The 24,449-nt window shown below is 38.5% G+C and overlaps 1 protein-coding gene across 1 annotated transcript in view; it reads right to left on the bottom strand.

Annotated features, from left to right (window-relative positions):
* Positions 1-502: 502 nt before the first annotated feature.
* The window catches only part of LOC124274217 (exocyst complex component 3-like), a 32,530-nt gene continuing 8,583 nt past the window's right edge, over positions 503-24,449 (bottom strand). Inside the window, 14 exon segments of the mRNA XM_046709549.1 lie at positions 503-1,012; positions 7,329-7,421; positions 7,916-7,999; positions 8,566-8,671; positions 9,466-9,618; positions 10,105-10,182; positions 10,447-10,619; positions 10,833-10,903; positions 15,786-15,879; positions 16,303-16,395; positions 17,671-17,737; positions 20,947-21,048; positions 22,368-22,441; positions 22,904-22,987. Coding sequence (XP_046565505.1) covers positions 935-1,012; positions 7,329-7,421; positions 7,916-7,999; positions 8,566-8,671; positions 9,466-9,618; positions 10,105-10,182; positions 10,447-10,619; positions 10,833-10,903; positions 15,786-15,879; positions 16,303-16,395; positions 17,671-17,737; positions 20,947-21,048; positions 22,368-22,441; positions 22,904-22,987 — 1,350 coding nt within the window. The 3' untranslated portion in view covers positions 503-934.

The following is a 24,449-nucleotide window of genomic DNA, read 5'->3' as shown; positions in this document are numbered from 1 at the left end:
GTGTGGTGTGGTGTGGTGTGGTGTGGTGTGGTGTGGTGTGCATGGCTTGGCATGGCATGGCGGTGTGGTGTGGTGTGGTGTGGTGTGGTGTGGTGTGGTGTGGTGTGGTGTGGTGTGGTGTGGCGTGGCATGGTGGTGTGGTGTGGTGTGGTGTGGTGTGGTGTGGTGTGGTGTGGTGTGGTGTGGTGTGGTGTGGTGTGGTGTGGCATGGCATGTGGTGTGGTGTGTGGTGTGGTGTGGTGTGGTGTGGTGTGGCATGGCATGGCATGTGGTGTGGTGTGGCATGGCATGGTGTGTTTTGGCATGGCATATAGACTGGTGTGGCATGGTGTGGTGTGGCATGGAGTATAGACTAGTGTGGCATGGTGTGTTTTGTGGTGTGGTGTAGACTGGTGTGGCATGGTGTGTTTTGGCATGGAGTATGGCTTGACATGGTGTGGCATGGTGTGTTTTGCATGGAGTATAGACAGACTAATGTGTTATATAGCATGGTGTGTTTTGCATGGGTATAGACTGACTGTGGCATGGTGTCTTAATGCCAATGCATGGGTAACTGTATTGAGTGAGGTAAATATCCTGGCACGTAATTTTGTTAGCACTAAGAATAACAAGAGTTGAGTCTTAACCTTTCTTGAGGCTGTACATGCTGCTGATGCCACTTACAGTCTTAACTCACTAACTCCCTCACTTGAAGCTATACAACAAAACAATTATAACACCCATTGCCAGTTCATGAACCACTTGAAGAGCAAATACTTGTAGCTGTAACTGTTTCAGCCACCCTAATGGTTAAAGCGATGCCGAGGACCCGTTCGACACCAGGCATACAGCTTTCTTGTGTCTGGAATATTGCTTAAACTTTAGAACAAATATCTATTAAAAACCCAGCTTTATATCTGAAAATACCATTCCTACACAGATCTTTGTGATCCCTTCATGAATTCGCCAGCTCTGAAAAGATGCCCTTAGGCTTGTTGTTAGCGTCATCCTCTCCAAGCGTGTCCACAGCCATCTGTCAACACGAAGACAAACACGGGTTATAAACATTATTGTTTTATGTGTGAACAGAGAGGCTGGGGAGAATGCACAAGATTTACTTTTGCCCCGAGGCAACCCGTCCACAAGTCACTGTCTAGCTGTATCTGTTGACAAATCAACAAAAATGGACTCTGCCGTAAGAGTTTAGCTGTGAGGCTCGCGTTGGATGACGGTGATTTTTTTATCGTTTTCATTCCGATCTGGAATCAGCGCCTTTGGGAAACAGGAAGCCTTTGGACGCAACTAAGAAAACAATACCGTATTGAAGGAGAACATGGAATGGATTATTTATTCAGAGCAGGATGTCTAGGAGGCTGGTATTTGTAGGGGATTGTATTATTAGCTTGGCTCTTTCATCACAGGAAATGGCATTAATTAAAAATTTCACTTTAAAGGAAGTATGGTATGGTATAGGAAGTGTTCTCTTGCACGATTCTTTCTGCTCATGGCTCTCAGCGATTATATATTATGTGCAATACAAACAGCATTACAAACAGACAGGAGAAATGTTCAAACTCTTCGTCATAAGTTATTTATTCCTAATTACAATTACTGAACATATACATTTCCATATTTTTAAACCAAATAAAAACGTCCCCTGAAATCTTTAAATTTACTTATTTAAGACATTGTAACAATTGTCAAAACATATTGTTTTACTCTTATTTTAAATTAGGAAAAGAATTATGTACTTGGAAAGAATTAGCTTGGATGTTTTACTATCAAATTCCAAGCAATATCACATCCGATCACGTTAAGTCCATGTTTCAGTAATGGTGACAACTGTAATATCGTGATTAGTGACTTTGTTTCTTGTTGATAATTATGATGTTAAGATGGGTTTGTTTTTTTTGTGTTTTTTTTATTTTTGTTTTTTTATTCCATTTCAATTCTCAGATGAAATACATATGACATAAAAGACAATATATATAACACATCATTGGTGTTTTGTAAGGTTATAACAAATATATAGATACATAAGATATCATTAAAGTTTCTGTAGAGGGAATATAAAATTGAAGGAATAAGGTTGAAATAGTGTGATTGTAGTGGGTGGAGTCTGGAAATATCAGCTGATATTTTATAAGTATGGTTCAATGCTTAGTACATAATAAAGTAGATAAATGTTTCCACTTCCTTATAAAGGAACCTAAGCTATTGTTTTTCCTAGCTATATATTTTTCAGTTGTACATGTATCTTTTAATAACTTAAGAAATCCCTCAAGAGAAAGTGCTTGTTGTTTTATACTTGAAACATAAATGAATCTTTTGGCAAGAAGTATAATATGCTTTTGTATTTTATTGTTTGAGTACACTCCAAACATGATAGTGAATATTGTAAATGTGACATTACAATGGAGGTGGGTAGTTAGAAATTGTTCTACATTTTGCCAAAAGTTTTAAACTAAATCACAGTAATAAAATACATGCAATATGTCTTCTGAGGTATTTTTACAAAAAGGACAAGTATCACTATCAACTAGCTTCATCCTCAATGTTCTTTCTTTGTATAGATTATTCTGGAAATAAATCTGTACTGAAAATCTAACAGCTTACAATCATTTGTACATTCCTGTAATATCTGACTACATCACTCCACATTTAATCATGCTGCAGACAGTATTCCAATACTCTAGTACCTTAAGGGTATGCAAGACAGTAATCCAATACGCTTACTTTAGTTCTTAATCAATTTATCATAGAATATCCTTGAACCTTTAACATTTGAGATCATATCTTGGTAAACTCTATTAACGTTTAATTGATTTAAGCAGAGAGTTCTGTTTCCTACAAGTTGTCTCCAGTTCACTGGAATGTTATTTAACAAATGATGGTAATCTAAGAAGGTTCCTCTTATTTTGTACCTCTGTTTTACATCTTCAAAACTGAGAAATCCATTTTCATTACAAATATCTCTGACACAATATATACCGCAATCAAACCAAGTTTTTAATCATGTATGAAGATTTAAAGAAATGATTTAACCAAAGTGGCTCAGCCAAGATTTGGTCTGAGTCATCACTGTCAAAGGTGTGCTTTTATAAACTACTCCCCAAGCAGAGATATGATGCTAAGATGTTAATTATTTCGTTATAAGAGTCATGCACATGTCTGTACCTCTTCATATTTATGAATAGTTTACCTCATATTTCACTTCGCATACACAACCAGTAGTACAGAAATATTATTGTGTTCAGAAATGGAGGTGTGTTAAAAAAAGGATGAGGTATGGTATTATGGTAATACAAGGCTGATATGTGTTTCATATTATAAATATTTGGGTTTAATATTCTCATCCAGACAAAATTGGTAAACAGCCTGTAAAAGTTTATCTGTTCAAGCATCAAAGGCTATGCAATCTGTATACCAGTTATTCAAAAAGAATTCTTTTATTTCTTTCAAAACTGCTTGTACCATCTTTGATTGTAAGATTTTACCGATTCTTTTATATGGGTCCGAAATTTGGGGAACTAAATATTTTCACTGTATAGAAAAGGTTCATGCATCATATTTTAAATGCTTCCTAAATTTGGAAAAGTATGCTTCAAATAAGGCTGTATTAGGGGAAACTGGTCGTTGCAATATATTTGTACTCACCAGATTAAGAGTAATAAAATTTTGGCTGAAATTATTAAAAATGGATTCTTATAGGTACCCTAGGCAAAGTTATATTTTCCTAAAGCTACAAGATGATATTGGCAAGCTTATTTGGGCATCAGAGGTTAGACAGTTACTTTTTTCAACTGGATTTTCTCATGTGTGGATTTCACAAAAGGTTGGAAATGAATGTAATTTTTTATATGTTTTTAAGTAACGTCTTCAGGACATTTTCTTCACAGAAGGGTCTATGTCTATAAATAATTCAAGTTTTTTAGAACACTATTCTTCCCATAAATCTTTGCTAGAACCGGAGTTTTATATTATGAATCTACAAGACAAATCGTTAATACGGGCGTTGTGTAAATTTAGAATTGGCTTTCATGATTTTAGAATTCACTATTTACGCAAACACAATAGAGCTTTCAGGAATGTAAATGAATCCATCTGTTAAAATTGTAATACAGGTAATATTGAAAGTGAATATCATGTATTATTTGTGTGTACCAAGTATTCAGATTTAGGAAGTAAGTATTTATCATTTATATCAGCACCTGTAAGAGATAAACAAATATTGTCCAGTCTGTTTAATTAAAAAAATATTGATATTATCAAATCTATTGCAATTTATTTAAAACATGTTTTCAGTGCAAGAAATGTCACCACCACCACGTGCATTTAATTGTAGCAAGTGTATTTGTACTATAGGCCTTTAGGCCCAAAATGCTGAATAAAAAATGAATCTGAAAAATCAGTAGTTTACACTTTACCCACACAGCTAACCCACCAACCCTGGAGCCACACAGCTAACCCACCAACCCTGGAGCCACACAGCTAACCCACCAACCCTGGAGCCACACAGCTAACCCACCAACCCTGGAGCCACACAGCTAACCCACCAACCCTGGAGCCACACAGCTACCCCACCAACCCTGGAGCCACACAGCTACCCCACCAACCCTGGAGCCACACAGCTATCCCACCAACCCTGGAGCCACACAGCTAACCCACCAACCCTGGAGCCACACAGCTACCCCACCAACCCTGGAGCCACACAGCTATCCCACCAACCCTGGAGCCACACAGCTACCCCACCAACCCTGGAGCCACACAGCTACCAATAACAGCTAATCAAAAACATATAATATATAATTATCACAGAGAATTATGTATACCACCTTTTGTTTTTGAAAAGTGACATATGCTAAAAACTAAAGCCATGAAAATCATAACTAGCCATTAATCTGACATAAGATCATGGTTCCAAAAAGTATCAACTTCCGCACTGACCAAGTGTTATATTGTCTTGCAAATCACATCAAGCAAATGGGATTCAGTGTGACAAAGTTTCCCTTTAAGAAAAGGACCAAGAAACCTTGCAGACATACAGGAAAGCCTGCTTCAATGCTCAGTTAGAAGGAAAACCAGGTTCTATGGACAGTCAACTTCTTTATTGCAATGAGTGCCACGTTTCGGTGTAGGTACTAACACTGTCATCAAGCAAGCAATACTATTAGTTACACAGTGTTTTGAAAGGGTGTAAGGGACTGTAACACCCAATGTACAAGGGTCTTACAGTACCGTACACCCTTTCAAAACACTGTGTGACAAATTTACTACCCTTAAGATCTTTTTATTTAGCTTATCTTTAAACAATAACATTCAATCATCGGCAGAATGAGACGCAAAACGTTTCGCCATGATTTTTCCTGAACTGTCATAAGGGGAGATAACTCGGGATAGCTCATTTTATGATAACTATTTTCGAATTTGAGGTTTCGTTAAACGACAAATGAAATACAGAAACATTTTATTTTTGGGATATATTCATAAACACAAACAAATAAGAAATTATGAAAACTATTTAATTACTCTGTTTATACTCATAATTGTATATGCCAACTCTAAAATTTCAAAGGAATCAGCCGTTTGGCAGCCACATTCCATCTAAGGTCAAGGTCATTCGTAAAACCTGTGTAGTATGTCACATGACAGATTTGACAGGGTGTACAGTTCGTACACCCTGGCAAATCCACTTACATGGTTTGATATGCTTTGGCTATCGACCAATCAGAATTCGACAAATATATCTTAAGGGTAATAAAAAGAGTTGTAACATGGAGAATATATACATAGTTGCATAGTGAGTATATACAATTGACAAGGTTGATATACATTGTATTGCTAATTAGTGATTTGAGCAGAGTAGGTAGATGTACAGAGTGATAGTGATCAAAACAATATGCAGAATGAGTTTATACAATAGATGAGTTGATGTACACTGAGATGGTAGCAGTGAGTTGACGAGAGTAGGTTATAGGAGTAGGAAATACGGAATGTACAAGAGAATGTACAGTCCCGTACACCCTTTCAAAGCACTGTGTAACTAATGGTATCACTTGCTTGATAACAGTTTTAGTACCTACACCGAAACGTCGCACTCATTGCAATAAAGAAGTTGACTATCCATAGAACTTGGTTTTCCTTCATCTATACAACTTCTAAAATGCCTCCCAAAGAAGCTCAGTTAGAATTCCGAAAGGTAATGAGTTAATGCTGTTGGTTCATTCAGTTTCCGTTGATCTCGACATGAAACACTTGTGTATCAGCAAAACGACATTGTCATGCCCATAAAAGTTAAAACAACATCATGAAGTGGAATATGATGTAATAAAAATAATAAAGTTAAATATATTGTAATGAAGCTGAACGTATTGTAATGTAAAAATCATGTAATGAAGTTGAACATAAAGTAATGTAAAATATAATGTACAGTGACTATACATTTATGTAATGTATTGTTACTATTTCATATATGTGAAAATAAGGCAATGAAGTTGAACGTAATGTAAAATGTAACATAACTTGAATATAATATTATCCTACTATGTTACCTGTCTGGCATCCGACATCATGTTGTGAATGTTACCTGTCTATTCTATGACCACCATACTGTGTGTGTTACCTGTCTGGCATCTGACTATCATGTTGTGAATGTTACCTGTCTATTCTATGACCACCATACTGTGTGTGTTACCTGTCTGGCCCCCGACTGTCATGTTGTGAATGTTACCTGTCTATTCTATGACCACCATACTGTGTGTGTTACCTGTCTGGCCTCTCACTATCATGTTGTGAATGTTACCTGTCTATTCTATGACCACCATACTGTGTATGTTACCTGTCTGGCATCTGACTATCATGTTGTGAATGTTACCTGTCTATTCTATGACCACCATACTGTGTGTATGTTACCTGTCTGGCCTCCGACTATCATGTTGTGAATGTTACCTGTCTATTCTATGACCACCATACTGTGTATGTTACCTGTCTGGCCTCCGACTATCATGTTGTGAATGTTACCTGTCTATTCTATGACCACCATACTGTGTGTGTTACCTGTCTGGCCTCTCACTATCATGTTGTGAATGTTACCTGTCTATTCTATGACCACCATGTTGTGACCACCATGTGTTACCTGTCTGGCATCTGACTATCATCTTGTGAATGTTACCTGTCTATTCTATGACCACCATACTGTGTGTGTTACCTGTCTGGCATCTGACTATCATCTTGTGAATGTTACCTGTCTATTCTATGACCACCATACTGTGTGTGTTACCTGTCTGGCCTCTGACTATCATGTTGTGAATGTTACCTGTCTATTCTATGACTAACTGGCTGTGTGTTACCTGTCTGGCCTCCGACTTGTTCATGTCCCCTCGACACAGGATCAGGTTGATGAGCTGCTCCAGACGGATGTCGGGGTTCTTCTTCACCAGACCCTAGTCAACAACAACAGTGTGTGAGAAAGTGGGGCTATAATAGTCACAAGCAGGCACCATCGCAGCATCACTATTCTAGCTCTGTTAAAGGTACTCTGTTACAACAGCACTATCTTAGCACTGTCACAGAAGCACTATCTTAGCACTGTCACAACAGCACTATCTTAGCACTGTCACAACAGCACTATCCTACCACTACCCTTGTAACACTATCTTAGCACTGTCACAGGCCGCCTCCGTGGTGTAGTGATTAGAGCGTCCGCACGGAGAGAGCGGAAGGTCGCGGGTTCGATCTCCGACCGTGTCATACCAAAAGTCACAGTGAACAATGATCCTGCTGAAGCTAATGTGTGTAGTTAATAGTGGGATGACACAATCATCCAGCCATGCTGTCCTCACATTGACCTTAGCATTATCAATGTGTATGTCCTAGTATTGTAGTCACTCCTCGAGTAATTATAACCATGTTTATGTTGCATCTCTGGTCCACTTACTGTGACTTCCAAAGACAACATGGAGTTATCTTTCAGTTTAAGAACTTCAGCCAAGGAGTACAGCACATCAAATATCGAGTTGTCCTGCAAAACACAAGTAACCATTTAATACACAGAGGTAAAGATTATTATGCAATATTCCAGCTATATGGCGGCAGTCTGTAAATAATCGAGTCTGGACCAGACAATCCAGTGATCAACAGCATGAGAATCGATCTACGCAAACTGGGAAACAATGACATGTGTCAACCAAGTCAGTGAGGTGACCACCCGATCCGTTAGTAGCCTCTTACGACAAGCATGGGTTACTGAAGATCAGTTCTAACCCAGATCTTCACAGATTCTACGATTCGGACAAGACCAGTGGTTACCATGGCTGTCAGCTGCAACTTGTGCCATCAAGGTGACATACACAAGATCAGGCATCAAATAAGACATAGGACCTAATCATTAGCTGTTCATCAGCTGATGGATGAACATATGGCCAGGTCAGTCAGCGTATCAAAACTTGTGATTAGGTGGGTGAGCCTCACCATGATGAGATGAACATGTCTTCACACTGTGAGTCAGTGTGTTACTAGTTTCAGCATTACACAACCTTGACACACTGGCTGCACCTCTACCAAGGGAGATGACTCCTGCTGAGGTACCTGTTTTGGAGACACATGGTGGAACAGCTCTTTGAGGCATGTGGCTTCCTTCAACATCTTGTCTGCAGACTCCCGCCTTTCCTTGTAGTTCTTGAAGGACAGTTTTCTGTTGTAAGAAACATACACTTTACAAAATGCTATCAAAATCAGTTTAGAGTCCACCAGAAATGGTCTCAATGTCAGAGTAAAATGAGCAAATTTCCATGTACCAGTAATAATTATTGTAAACCAAAATTCACTTTGCTCTTTAATCTGATTGGTTGAAAAACATGATCGAATGGTATTGAAGTCCCGGAAATTGCAAGACCATTCGCTGTGTACAACACACCATTGCATTGTTATGTAGTCAGCAGTGGTGACATCATACAAATCATATTGTGACGTAAAGACAGAATGACGTCACAAATGAGCAGTTCCAGATGCTACCATGGGAGACAGCTGAAACGGCCGGCTGATGACATTTCACTGCTGTACCCATACTCGATGTCAATGAGTGCAGACAAAACAATGTGTGTGGACCTTTTGGTTTCTTTTGTGTTTACAATGTCAATAAACATCATGTGTTGGCAAATTTCCGGGTGTTATTGAGTATTTGAAGCATGGGAATATTTCATTTGGAACCGACAGCATTAGCCGTGCTTCCCGTGCTTCAAATACTCAATAACACCTGGAAATTGGCCAACATATGATGTTTATCTCCTAATTTATGGTTCACAGCACAGGTTCAAATCTTACAATACATACACAAAGATAGCTAACAACTAGCTCTCTTTGTGTGACAACATGCGCTCATGATATCGTCCGGTGGTTGTAATTAAAAGAGGAATCACTCATAAAATCAAAAATCCCCTGCAAGATGGTTTTCAGGAAGCTAGAATCACGTGGGTAACAATTCCTTACCTTGACAACAGTGCTCTCAGATATTCTGTGAGTATTTTCCTCTGTCCAGTCGTCACCAACATGTCAAAGTTTTTAGGTCGAAGATGCAGAAAGTCTTCATTGTAGTCTGCCCAAGTTGCACATATTATGTCTATCGCATTAGAACTGGACATCCTGCAAAACCAAGAGTCTGTGTTATCATGTTATCAAGTAAACAAGAACTTCAGCCAAGGAGTACAGCACATCAAATATCGAGTTGTCCTGCGAAACACAAGTAACCATTTAATACACAGAGGTAAAGATTATTATGGAATATTCTAGCTATATGGCGGCAGTCTGTAAATAATTGAGTCTGGACCAGACAATCTAGTGATCAACAGCATGAGCATCGATCGACACAATTGGTATACAGTGACATGTGTCAACCAAGTCAGCGAGTCTGACCACCAAATCCCGTTAGTCACCTCTTACCAAAAGCATGGGTTGCTGAAAATTAATTCTAACCTGGATCTTCGCGGGTTTTAAAAGGTACTACTTCATTGCTTAATAAGAAAGGCAACCAGCCAAGAAGGTAGCCACTGTACCAAATATGGTTGTCTAAGATGCTCTGGTTATTTAGAAAACTACAGACATGACAGGGAGAGGACTTCTGGTACTCACCAGGCACGAGTCATCAGTTCATTCAAGCAGTTGCTGTCTTTGAGGTCGATGAAGAACTCATCCAGAATTATTCTACAGCTGAAATAGACAAAAGGAGTGAGTCATGTGATGGCAGCCTAGAAATTGTGGACCACACTATCCAGTGACTGAATTCAGTGATCCATGCTACAGGTGTACAGTTTAATCCCTCTTACAACAGGGTGATGGAGGCCTGTGGTGGCCAAGAGTCACAACAGGGTCAAATACATAGATGTAATGCTGATCAAATACATAAGCAGCCCAATCCACAAGATCAGTATTCCTTTGTGGCTCTACCTAGTCACTTATCATCCATCTACTCACCAGAATCTGCTTATCTGGGAGAAGGTGTCAGTCAGCTTCTGGAACCTGTCTCTCCTGATGTCTGTCTCTTCTTCCCCTTCCTCTGCCTCCTCCTCGTACTCATTCTTCAGATAGCGCTTCCGAAGTTGTTTCATGTACTCCCCAAAACAAAGGCAGTTGTTAGCATTGGCAATCTGTAAAAGAAACAAAACAAAAGTATTTATCAATGACTAAAACATGACCTGTGAAAATACTTTCTTGAATTTTATCGTTTAACCACAACCACATCTCCTTCACTTGAAAACCATCATCAAGAACAGTTACAAATTTATGACAAGTAACAGTAGGTATTTCCAACACTATTTCTATATAGATACACCATGAGCAAATAAAATATAAAGACTCACCACATAATGCAGAAAATATTTTTGCTCATTTCTGTTTGCAAGATGTCGCTCTTTGAAGTTTTTGATTTCTCCTGGAATTTGAAGAAAACATTTGAAGGCTTTCCAACATGCCCAATACAATGACATGAATACAAAACATGAGAAGAATCAATATCCATAGAATTACCTAAGAACTTGTAAATGATATGCAGTACTAAGGATTTGCCAACAACCAAAGAAGCATTACAAATGATAACAACTAATATAGCAGAACCTAGAGTTTCTTTCACAACTGAAAAAGTTGTACCTAAAAATAACCAATTATAGTGACAATTATCCAACAAATGATCAAGCAGTACGACAATTATCGAACAAATCATCAAGCAGTATGACAATTATCGAACAAATCATCAAACAGTATGACAATTATCCAACAAATCATCAAACAGTATGACAATTATCCAACGACAATTATCCAACAAATCATCAAGCAGTATAACAATTATCCAACAAATCATCAAACAGTATGACAATTATCCAACAAATCATCAAAGCAGTATTGACAATTATCAACAAATCATCAAACAGTATGACAATTATCCAACAAATCATCAAGCAGTATGACAATTATCCAACAAATCATCAAGCAGTATGACAATTATCCAACAAATCATCAAGCAGTATGACAATTATCCAACAAATCATCAAGCAGTATGACAATTATCCAACAAATCATCAAGCAAGTATGACAATTATCCAACAAATCATCAAGCAGTATGACAATTATCCAACAAATCATCAAGCAGTATGACAATTATCCAACAAATCATCAAGCAGTATGACAATTATCCAACAAATCATCAAGCAGTATGACAAATTATCCAAGTATGACAATTATCCAACAAATCATCAAGCAGTATGACAATTATCCAACAAATCATCAAACAGTATGACAATTATCCAACAAATCATCAAGCAGTATGACAATTATCCAACAAATCATCAAGCAGTATGACAATTATCCAACAAATCATCAAGCAGTAGTATGACAATTATCCAACAAATCATCAAGCAGTATGACAATTATCCAACAAATCATCAAACAGTATGACAATTATCCAACAAATCATTATCCAATCAACAAATCATCAAAGCAGTATGACAATTATCCAACAAATCATCAAGCAGTATGACAATTATCCAACAAATCATCAAACAGTATGACAATTATCCAACAAATCATCAAGCAGTATGACAATTATCCAACAAATCATCAAGCAGTATGACAATTATCCAACAAATCATCAAGCAGTATGACAATTATCCAACAAATCATCAAGCAGTATGACAATTATCCAACAAATCATCAACATGATTACAAATCATCAGTATGACAACAAATCATCAAACAGTATGACAATTATCCAACAAATCATCAAGCAGTACGACAATTATCCAACAAATCATCAAACAGTATGACAATTATCCAACAAATCATCAAGCAGTATGACAATTATCCAACAAATCATCAAGCAGTATGACAATTATCCAACAAATCATCAAGCAGTATGACAATTATCCAACAAATCATCAAGCAGTATGACAATTATCCAACAAATCATCAAGCAGTATGACAATTATCCAACAAATCATCAAGCAGTATGACAATTATCCAACAAATCATCAAGCAGTATGACAATTATCCAACAAATCATCAAGCAGTATGACAATTATCCAACAAATTATCAAACAGTATGACAATTATCCAACAAATCATCAAGCAGTATGACAATTATCCAACAAATCATCAAGCAGTATGACAATTATCCAACAAATTATCAAGCAGTATGACAATTATCCAACAAATCATCAAGCAGTATGACAATTATCCAACAAATCATCAAGACAAGTCAACAAATCACAATTATCCAACAATTATCATCAAGCAGTATGACAATTATCCAACAAATCATCAAGCAGTATGACAATTATCCAACAAATCATCAAGCTACAGTATGACAATTATCCAACAAATCATCAGTGCAATTATCCAACAAATTATCCAACAATTATCCAACAATTATCCAACAAATCATCAAACAGTATGACAATTATCCAACAAATCATCAAGCAGTATGACAATTATCCAACAAATCATCAAACAGTATGACAATTATCCAACAAATCATCAAGCAGTATGACAATTATCCAACAAATCATCAAGCAGTACGACAATTATCCAACAAATCATCAAACAGTATGACAATTATCCAACAAATCATCAAAGCAGTATGACAATTATCCAAAACAAATCATCAAGCAGTACCTACAATTATCCAACAAATCATCATCAAGTAGTATGACAATTATCCAACAAATCATCAAGCAGTATGACAATTATCCAACAAATCATCAAGCAGTATGACAATTATCCAACAAATCATCAAGCAGTATGACAATTATCCAACAAATCATCAAGCAGTATGACAATTATCCAACAAATCATCAAGCAGTATGACTATTATCCAACAAATCATCAAGCAGTACCTACAGTATTATCCAACAAATCATCAAACAGTATGACAATTATCCAACAAATCATCAAACAGTATGACAATTATCCAACAAATCATCAAACAGTATGACAATTATCCAACAAATCATCAAGCAGTATGACAATTATCCAACAAATCATCAAGCAGTATGACAATTATCCAACAAATCATCAAGCAGTACAATGACAATTATCCAACAAATCATCAAGCAGTATGACAATTATCCAACAAATCATCAAACAGTATGACAATTATCCAACAAATCATCAAGCAGTATGACAATTATCCAACAAATCATCAAGCAGTATGACAATTATCCAACAAATCATCAAGCAGTATGACAATTATCCAACAAATCATCAAGCAGTATGACAATTATCCAACAAATCATCAAGCAGTATGACAATTATCCAACAAATCATCAAACAGTAATGACAATTATCAACAAATCATCAGTAACAAATCATCAAAAAGCAGTATGACAATTATCCAACAAATCATCAAGCAGTATGACAATTATCCAACAAATCATCAAGCAGTATCCAACAATTATCCAACAAATCATCAAACAGTATGACAATTATCCAACAAATCATCAAGCAGTAGTATGACAATTATCCAACAAATCATCAAGCAGTATGACAATTATCCAACAAATCATCAAGCAGTATGACAATTATCCAACAAATCATCAAGCAGTATGACAATTATCCAACAAATCATCAAGCAGTATGACAATTATCCAACAAATCATCAAAGCAGTATGACAATTATCCAACAAATCATCAAGCAGTATGACAATTATCCAACAAATCATCAAGCAGTATGACAATTATCCAACAAATCATCAAGCAGTATGACAATTATCCAACAAATCATCAAGCAGTATGACAATTATCCAACAAATCATCAAGCAGTATGACAATTATCCAACAAATCATCAAGCAGTATGACAATTATCCAACAAATCATCAAGCAGTATGACAATTATCCAACAAATCATCAAGCAGTACATGACAATTATCCAACAAATTACCAAGCAGTTCCTTCTACTATCCAAAACATGATCAAGCAGTACCTACAGTATTATCCAACAAATCATCAAACAGTATGACAATTATCCAACAAATCATCAAGCAGTATGACAATTATCCAACAAATCATCAAACAGTATGACAATTATCCAACAAATCATCAAGCAGTATGACAATTATCCAACAAATCATCAAGCAGTATGACAATTATCCAACAAATCATCAAGCAGTACCTACAGTATTATCCAACAAATCATCAAGCAGTACAACAATTATCCAACAAATCATCAAGCAGTATGACAATTATCCAACAAATCATCAAGCAGTATGACAATTATCCAACAAATCATCAAGCAGTCCAACAATCATACAACAAATCATCAAGCAGTATGACAATTATCCAACAAATCATCAAGCAGTATGACAATTATCCAACAAATCATCAAACAGTATGACAATTATCCAACAAATCATCAAACAGTATGACAATTATCCAACAAATCATCAAGCAGTATGACAATTATCCAACAAATTACCAAGCAGTTCCTACTACTATCCAAAAAATGATCAAGCAGTACCTACAGTATTATCCAACATATTATCAAACAGTATGACAATTATCCAACAAATTATCAAGCAGTATGACAATTATCCAACAAATCATCAAACAGTATGACAATTATCCAACAAATCATCAAGCAGTATGACAATTATCCAACAAATCATCAAACAGTATGACAATTATCCAACAAATCATCAAGCAGTATGACAATTATCCAACAAATCATCAAGCAGTATGACAATTATCCAACAAATCATCAAGCAGTATGACAATTATCCAACAAATCATCAAGCAGTATGACAATTATCCAACAAATCCAACAAAATCAAGCAGTATGACAATTATCCAACAAATCATCAAGCAGTATGACAATTATCCAACAAATCATCAAGCAGTATGACAATTATCCAACAAATCATCAAGCAGTATGACAATTATCCAACAAATCATCAAGCAGTATGACAATTATCCAACAAATCATCAAGCAGTATCCAACAAATCAATTATCCAACAAATCATCAAACAATTATCCAACAATTATCAAGCAATGAAATCATCCAACAAATCATCAAGCAGCATGACAATTATCCAACAAATCATCAAGCAGTATGACAATTATCCAACAAATCATCAAGCAGTATGACAATTATCCAACAAATCATCAAGCAGTATGACAATTATAAAACACATGATCAAGCAGTACATAGTATTAAGCTCAAGCTCATTATGTAAGTACAATAATGTAACACAACATTAAATACCATTAGTCCCACACAAAACTTGGTCCTCATCAGGGTTGTTGAGATCCCACCGTTCAACTAACCTTCATACTCTGCAGCATATTGACTTAGTTCATCAGCAAACAACTCCAACACCTTCTTCACTAGATCTTGACTTATCAGCTGTGCCACTTGAAGCTGAAGTTGACAACAAAACAACCAGTGTATACATTTCTACATAACATGTTCTGCTCTGGTTTAGTTTTGCAGAAGCATTACAGACAGTAGAAATTAGAAATCAAATCTAACCAGCTGCCATGGTTTGTTGACCAGAGTGGTGTGAGGTGTGTGTTTGTATCTTGTTTAGCAGGGAAATAATATTGCAGCTCTATCACTGGTGGCCTGAAAATGATCAAGTCTTGGCCTGACAAAACCATTTAAAAGAAAGACAAACATATTTGATGTACGATGCCACACCAACAGACATATTTCATACTTCTCAAAAGAATGTCATGACAGATTAATTCATGAAAATAAAGAGAGGTCTCATCATCATCATCATCATCATCATCATCATCATCATCATCATCATCATCATCATCATCCATCCATACTACTCACATTCTGCTCCATCATCTGGAAGATAATGACCGGGAGAGGAGTGTTGTAATAGCCATCTCCATCTGCTTCCGGCTGCTCATCCTTGAACCAGTCCTGTAAATAATGGTGAACAACAGAGTCAGTGAGTCAGTGAGTTTAGTTTTACACTGCACTCAGCAATATTCCAGATATATGGCGGCGGTCTGTAAATAATCAAGTCTGGACCAGACAATCCAGTGATCAACAGCATGAGCATCAATCTGCACAATTGGGAACCGATGACATGTGTCAACCAAGTCAGCGAGCCTGACCACTAGTGGTGTTCGATGATCGAAAAAAATCGAAAATCAAGCGAAAGAAGGATTAAAAATGATTATCGATTGTAACAAAAATATTTTTGATTAATCGGAATTTTGTTGTTTTTGTATAACACCCTTGAATTAAGTATACTAACCATTTAATTTGATGAATATTCACGAACAAACATGTGCTCAACAGCGTAAAGTTATGCGCATTGTAAACTTTTAACCACTTTTATTGCTTAATTACAATTCCAGTGTCTTACTTGCATGCGTGCATTTCATTGCATGACAGTATTAGTTATAAAAAGTCATTAATTAGAAAAAACCTGGGGAAAAACCCTTAAAATTGGTGATTACATTAAAAATGTATATATTTCGATTATTATCGATAATTGTTCACCACAAGTCCTCCGATAATCGATAGTGGATTTGGTTTCCGATTCCCAACACTACTGACCATCTGATCCCGTTAGTCGCCTCTTGTAACAAGCATGGGTTACTGAAGATCAATTCTACCCCAGATCTTCATGGGTAGATGAACAACAGAAGTCTAACATGCAAGTAGATAGGAGATACACAGAACAGGAAATCCTAGATAAACACATGCCTTGACATGTTTAATACAGGAACCTGTAAAGATATTATCCTCAGTGTGTCTGACTAAATATACTGACTGCAGACTGCCCAGTTTGTGGAATGAGAGCATGAACAGTATAACATGCTAGTGAGAGGAGCATTACACATCTAACCCTCGTTAGACACCACTGGCCCCTCCCTGGCTAAGTATGAAACACTAAATGTTAATGTGCTCACAATATCCCAAGTACATCATGGTGTGTTTGCATGATGCGAGAGGAAAGCCAGGATTCTTGACATTTACCATTTTTGTGAAACCCACAAGTCAGCCCTGGTACTAACAGTCCTTGAAGGGGGACATGAACCCAAAGTCAGAGGTTACTGGGCTGCCAAAGTAACACAACACAGCACAACACAACCAACCGCAGCTCCTTAGACTGGGTAATCCATGCCTCCACTACAATCACTGTGACTTTCTATTATTTACTGAGTGCAAGACTTAAGGACTGACCTTGTAATCTGACTTCAGGGCGTTTCTGGTCCACTCTGCTATGTTGGTCTTCATATTTTTCAGGTAACTAAAACAAAGAAACAAAAGCCATGGACACTGTTTGCTATGATAGCCTTGTCAGACAGGAGCACACTTGTACAGACCCTCGTGTGGTCATCAGAAATGACAGACTGAATAAGCAAGTTTTACACTACCTAATGTGTTAAATGTGATAACTTACATCTGGAGTTACAACCTGTTACAGCATGCTGTTTTACAGCCCCTCGTTACAGACACCAGTCTCCTGTCATGCCCTAATGTTACAGTCTCCTGTCATGCCCTAATGTTACAGTCTCCTGTTATGCCATGCTACAGTCTTCTGTCATGCCCTAATGTTACAGTCTCCTGTCATGCCCTAATGTTACAGTCTCCTGTCATGCCCTAATGTTACAGTTTCCTGGCATGCCATGTTACAGTACTCCTGACATGCCATGTTACAGTCTCCTGGCATGCCATGTTACAGTCTCCTGGCCTGCCATGTTACATTACTCCTGGCATGAAATGTTACAGTCTCCTGTCATGCCATGTTACAGTCTCCTGGCATGCCATGTTACAGTCTCCTGTCATGCCATGTTACAGTCTCCTGTCATGCCATGTTACAGTCTCCTGGCATGCCCTAATGTCACAGTCTCCTGTCATGCCATGTTACAGTCTCCTGGCCTGCCATGTTACATTCTCCTGGCATGCCATGTTACATTCCTGGCATGCCATGTTACAGTCTCCTGGCATGCCATGTTACAATCTCCTGGCATGCCATGTTACAGTCTCCTGGCATGCCATGTTACATTACTCCTGGCATGCCATGTTACAGTCTCCTGTCATGCCATGTTACAGTCTCCTGGCATGCCATGTTACAGTCTCCTGGCATGCCATGTTACATTCTCCTGGCATGCCATGTTCACAGTCTCTTGGCATGCCCTAATGTTACAGTCTCCTGTCATGCCATGTTACAGTCTCCTGTCATGCAATGTTACAGTTTCCTGGCATGCCATGTTACAGTCTCCTGGCATGCCCTAATGTTTCAGTCTCCTGTCATGCCATGTTACAGTCTCCTGGCCTGCCATGTTACAGTCTCCTGGCCTGCCCTAATGTTACATTACTCCTGACATGCCATGTTACAATTTCCTGGCATGCCATGTTACAGTCTCCTGGCATGCCATGTTACAATCTCCTGGCATGCCATGTTACAGTCTCCTGGCCTGTCATGTTACAGTCTCCTGGCATGCCATGTTACAATCTCCTGGCATGCCATTTTACATTCTCCTATCATGCCATTTTACAGTCTCCTGGCATGCCATGTTACAGACTCCTGGCATGCCATGTTACAGTCTCCTGGCATGCCATGTCACAGTCTCCTGTCATGCAATGTTACAGTTTCCTGGCATGCCATGTTACAGTCTCCTGGCATGCCATGTTACAGTCTCCTGGCATGCCATGTTACAGTCTTCTGGCATGCCATGTCACAGTCTCCTGTCATGCAATGTTACAGTTTCCTGGCATGCCATGTTACAGTCTCCTGCCATGCCATGTTACATTACTCCTGACATGCCATGTTACAGTCTCCTGGCATGCCATGTTACAGTCTCCTGGCATGTCATGTTACAATCTCTTGGCATGCCATGTCACAGTCTCCTGTCATGCCATGTTACAGTCTCCTGGTATGCCATGTTACAGTCTCCTGGCATGCCCTAATAGTACAGTTTCCTGTCATGCCATGTCACAGTCTCCTGTCATGCAATGTTACAGTCTCCTGGTATGCCATGTTACAGTCTCCTGGCATGCCCTAATAGTACAGTTTCCTGTCATGCCATGTCACAGTCTCCTGTCATGCAATGTTACGGTTTCCTGGCATGCCATGTTACAGTCTCCTGTCATGCCCTAATGTTACAGTCTCCTGGCATGCCCTAATGTTACAGTCTCCTGGCATGCCATGTTACAGTCTCCTGGCATGAAATGTTACAGTCTCCTGTCATGCCATGTTACATTACTCCTGTCATGCCATTTTACATTCTCCTATCATGCCATTTTACATTCTCCTGTCATGCCATGTTTCATTCTCCTGTCATGCCATTTTACATTCTTCTGTCAAGCCATGTTACAGTCTCCTGTCATGTCATGTTACATTCTTCTGTCAAGCCATGTTACAGTCTCCTGTCATATCATGTTACATTCTCCTGTCAAGCCATGTTACATTCTCCTGTCAAGCCATGTTACAGTCTCCTGTCATGCCATGTTACATTACTCCTGTCAAGCCATGTTACATTCTCCTGTCATGTCATTTTACATTCTCCTGTCAAGCCATGTTACATTCTCCTGTCATGCCATTTTACATTCTCCTATCATGCCATTTTACATTCTCCTGTCATGCCATGTTTCATTCTCCTGTCATGCCATTTTACATTCTTCTGTCAAGCCATGTTACAGTCTCCTGGCATGCCATGTTACATTCTTCTGTCATGCCATTTTACATTCTCCTGTCAAGCCATGTTACAGTCTCCTGTCATGCCATGTTACAGTTTCCTGGCATGTCATGTTACATTCTCCTGTCATGCCATGTTTCATTCTCCTGTCAAGCCATTTTACATTCTCCTGTCATGTCATTTTACATTCTCCTGTCAAGCCATGTTACATTCTCCTGTCATGCAATTTTACATTCTCCTGTCATGCCATGTTACAGTCTCCTATCATGCCATGTTACAATCTCCTGGCATGCCATGTTACAGTCTCCTGGCATGCCATTTTACATTCTCCTGGCATGCCATGTTACATTCTCCTGTCAAGCCATGTTACATTCTCCTGTCAAGCCATGTTACATTATCCTGTCATGCCATGTTTCATTATCCTGTCAAGCCATTTTACATTCTCCTGTCATGCCATGTTACATTCTCCTGTCAAGCCATGTTACATTCTCCTGTCAAGCCATGTTACAGTCTCCTGCCAAGCCATGTTACATTCTCCTGTCAAGCCATGTTACAGTCTCCTGTCAAGCCATGTTACATTCTCCTGTCAAGCCATGTAACAGTCTCCTGTCAAGCCATGTTACATTCTCCTGTCATGCCATTTTACATTCTCCTGTCAAGCCGTGTTACAATCTCCTGTCATGCCATTTTACATTCTCCTGTAAAGCCATGTTACATTCTACTGTCATGCCATTTACATTCTCCTGTCATGCCATGTTACATTCTCCTGTCATGCCATGTTACAGTTTCATGCCATGGCCCACTACAGTTTACTCACTGGTTCTGCAGATCTTCTATGACGCTGTTCTCAAGGAGAGGTCCTAAGCCTAATTCTCGTGTGTCGATATTTAACCCTGGATGACGTAACAGGTCTGGCGAGCTACAGAAACAAACAGGTTATGTAATGATGATAGAAAGAAAAAGTATGATAGCTTATGGATGACAATCTCTATATCATATTATGCTGCAAATTTGGGATTTGATTCTCATATGGTTCTCAAGCGTGTTGTCTTGCTTGACAGAATAAATATTGATACTGAAACTTTGCAACATAATAAAATACAGAAGTTGTCACCCATATAGTATCATACTTTTCTTATTCTTCATCAACTTCTACAATGCCAGTCAAACAGATAACTCTAGAAAGTATGCATATGTTCCACACAGGCACTGGGACATCACTCTAACATGGTAACTGTTGTCCAAGGCTAGCTCAGTGCTGGTATAAGAGCATTCATTCAGTATACGCTCCACACAGGCACTGGGACATCACTCTAACATGGTAACTGTTGTCCAAGGCTAGCTCAGTGCTGATATAAGAGCATTCATTCAGTATACTCTCCTCACAGGCACTGGGACATCACTCTAACATGGTAACTGTTGTCCAAGGCTAGCTCAGTGCTGATATAAGAGCATTCATTCAGTATACTCTCCTCACAGGCACTGGGACATCACTCTAACATGGTAACTGTTGTCCAAGGCTAGCTCAGTGCTGGTATAAGAGCATTCATTCAGTATAGGCTCCTCACAGGCACTGGGACATCACTCTAACATGGTAACTGTTGTCCAAGGCTAGCTCAGTGCTGATATAAGAGCATTCATTCAGTATACTCTCCTCACAGGCACTGGGACATCACTCTAACATGGTAACTGTTGTCCAAGGCTAGCTCAGTGCTGGTATAAGAGCATTCATTCAGTATACTCTCCTCACAGGCACTGGGACATCACTCTAACATGGTAACTGTTGTCCAAGGCTAGCTCAGTGCTGATATAAGAGCATTCATTCAGTATACTCTCCTCACAGGCACTGGGACATCACTCTAACATGGTAACTGTTGTCCAAGGCTAGCTCAGTGCTGGTATAAGAGCATTCATTCAATATAGGCTCCTCACAGGCCAGCATTACAACCTGTTGTCAATAGAACCTCTTCTGGGATCAGTTACAAGGCTTATGCTGATATGGGCTCTGCTAAGAGGATCATTTTACACTGTCTATGTTTATATACAAACTCTACAGAGCTGTCAAGGTTTTGCTGTGCATGTATTTTTCACATGGTCTAGTTTTTTCTCCCTTCATGATCCCAGCATAACATTCAACACAAAATAATCACAACTTGGTACCTCAACACAGAAAGTATCATCTTTTACTTCATAACAAATGTCCTGACTATAACCTGCCATGAAATATCCACCACTTACTCATAAGCATGGACCCACTGTAGAAGGGAGACAATCTCATTTCCCTCCAGTTCCTGATCTATCAGCTCCACCAGCTGAAACATCAGGAGCACACTTTACTATGACACAAGCAGCATTTGGAGTAAACCAGCTGAGCAATGCATTGCAGTCCTAAATGTGTCATCATATCAATAATATTTTACCTATGCTTCAATTGTATTATGTGACCCAATGTACACCTACTGAACTGAAAAAGATGAGGGAAGAGGAATAGGGAGATTCACAATGTTGACCCAAAGTAATTGCTTCAAAAGGAATTCTGGGAAACGAACTCTGCATTAATGCTAAGCCACGTTTGTCGAATTTCAGATTAAGGACAAAATAGATACCTAATATCCAGAAATATATTAATACAAAGCTAATAAACTACAAAAGAGATCCGGTTAGGCCTCATTTTACAAAATATTACCGGTAATATCCAAAACCATATTTGTAAAATTATAACAACTTAACATGTCAGCCTCAATGCCTTGGTGAAGGTTATTCTTTACACTTACATGACTGCCGAGGGCCTTGTGATACATCTGGACGTACAGCTTGACTATGTGGTACTCTGGGGGAAAGACTGGAGGCAACAGCGTCTGCAACAAAGAGCTACTTTGTTATGACAGTAGCAGACATGTATGTCTATGTCTGCGGTAAACAAACACCACTGTTTGAAACCATTGTTTTCACTTTGACATATAATAGTGTATACCAATCATTACAGTAAACTATGGGGCATAGACCAAACCTTACTGTGTAATAGGCAGCCAACATCATCATAAGACTCTCTCATCTGACACACCTTGACCTTCTTCAACTAGACAATCATGAGCTGTAGATATAAACATTGCTACTGACCCACCTTGACCACCTTCAACTAGACAATCATGAGCTGTAGATATAAACATTGCTACTGACCCACCTTGACCTTCTTCAACTAGACAATCATGAGCTGTAGATATAAACATTGCTACTGACCCACCTTGACCACCTTCAACTAGACAATCATGAGCTGTAGATATAAACATTGCTACTGACCCACCTTGACCACCTTCAACTAGACAATCATGAGCTGTAGATATAAACATTGCTACTGACCCACCTTGACCACCTTCAACTAGACAATCTTGAGCTGTAGATATAAACATTCCTACTGAACCACCTTGACCACCTTCAGATATAAACATTGCTACTGAATCACCTGTAGATATAAACAATCCTGAACTGTAGAAACATTCCTTCACCTTGACCACCTTCAACTAGACAATCTTGAACTGTAGATATAAACATTCCTGACCCACCTTGACCACCTTCAACTAGACAATCATGAGCTGTAGATATAAACATTGCTACTGACCCACCTTGACCACCTTCAACTAGACAATCTTGAACTGTAGATATAAACATTGCTACTGACCCACCTTGACCACCTTCAACTAGACAATCTTGAACTGTAGATATAAATATTCCTGACTCACCTTGACCACCTTCAAGTTGTCAATCATGAGCTGTAGATATAAACACTCCTACTGACCCACCTTGACCGCCTTCAAGTTGTCAATCATGAGCTGTAGATATAAACACTCCTGACTCACCTTGACCATATTCAAGTTGTCAATCATGAGCTGCAGATATAAACATACCTACTGACCCACCTTGACCACTTTCAAGTTGTCAATCATGATCTGCAGATATAAACATACCTACTGACTCACTTGACAACCTTCAAGTTGTTGTCAATCATAAGCTGTAGATATAAACACTCCCACTGACCCACCTTCACCACCTTCAACTAGACAGTCATGAGCTGTAGATATAAACATTGCTACTGACTAATCTTGACCTTCTTCAACTAGACAATCATGAGCTGTAGCTATAAACATTGCTACTGACCCACCTTGACCTTCTTCAACTAGACAATCATGAGCTGTAGATATAAACCTTGCTACTGACCCACCTTGACCTTCTTCAACTAGACAATCATGAGCTGTAGATATAAACATTGCTACTGACCCACCTTGACCACCTTCAACTAGACAATCTTGAACTGTAGATATA

Source organism: Haliotis rubra, unplaced genomic scaffold (assembly GCF_003918875.1).
Source record: "Haliotis rubra isolate DU_JTF1 unplaced genomic scaffold, ASM391887v1 Scf189, whole genome shotgun sequence".
NCBI classification, from domain to species: Eukaryota; Metazoa; Mollusca; class Gastropoda; order Lepetellida; family Haliotidae; genus Haliotis; species Haliotis rubra.
Note: the sequence above shows the minus strand (reverse complement) of the source record. Positions and strands in the feature narration are given on the sequence as shown.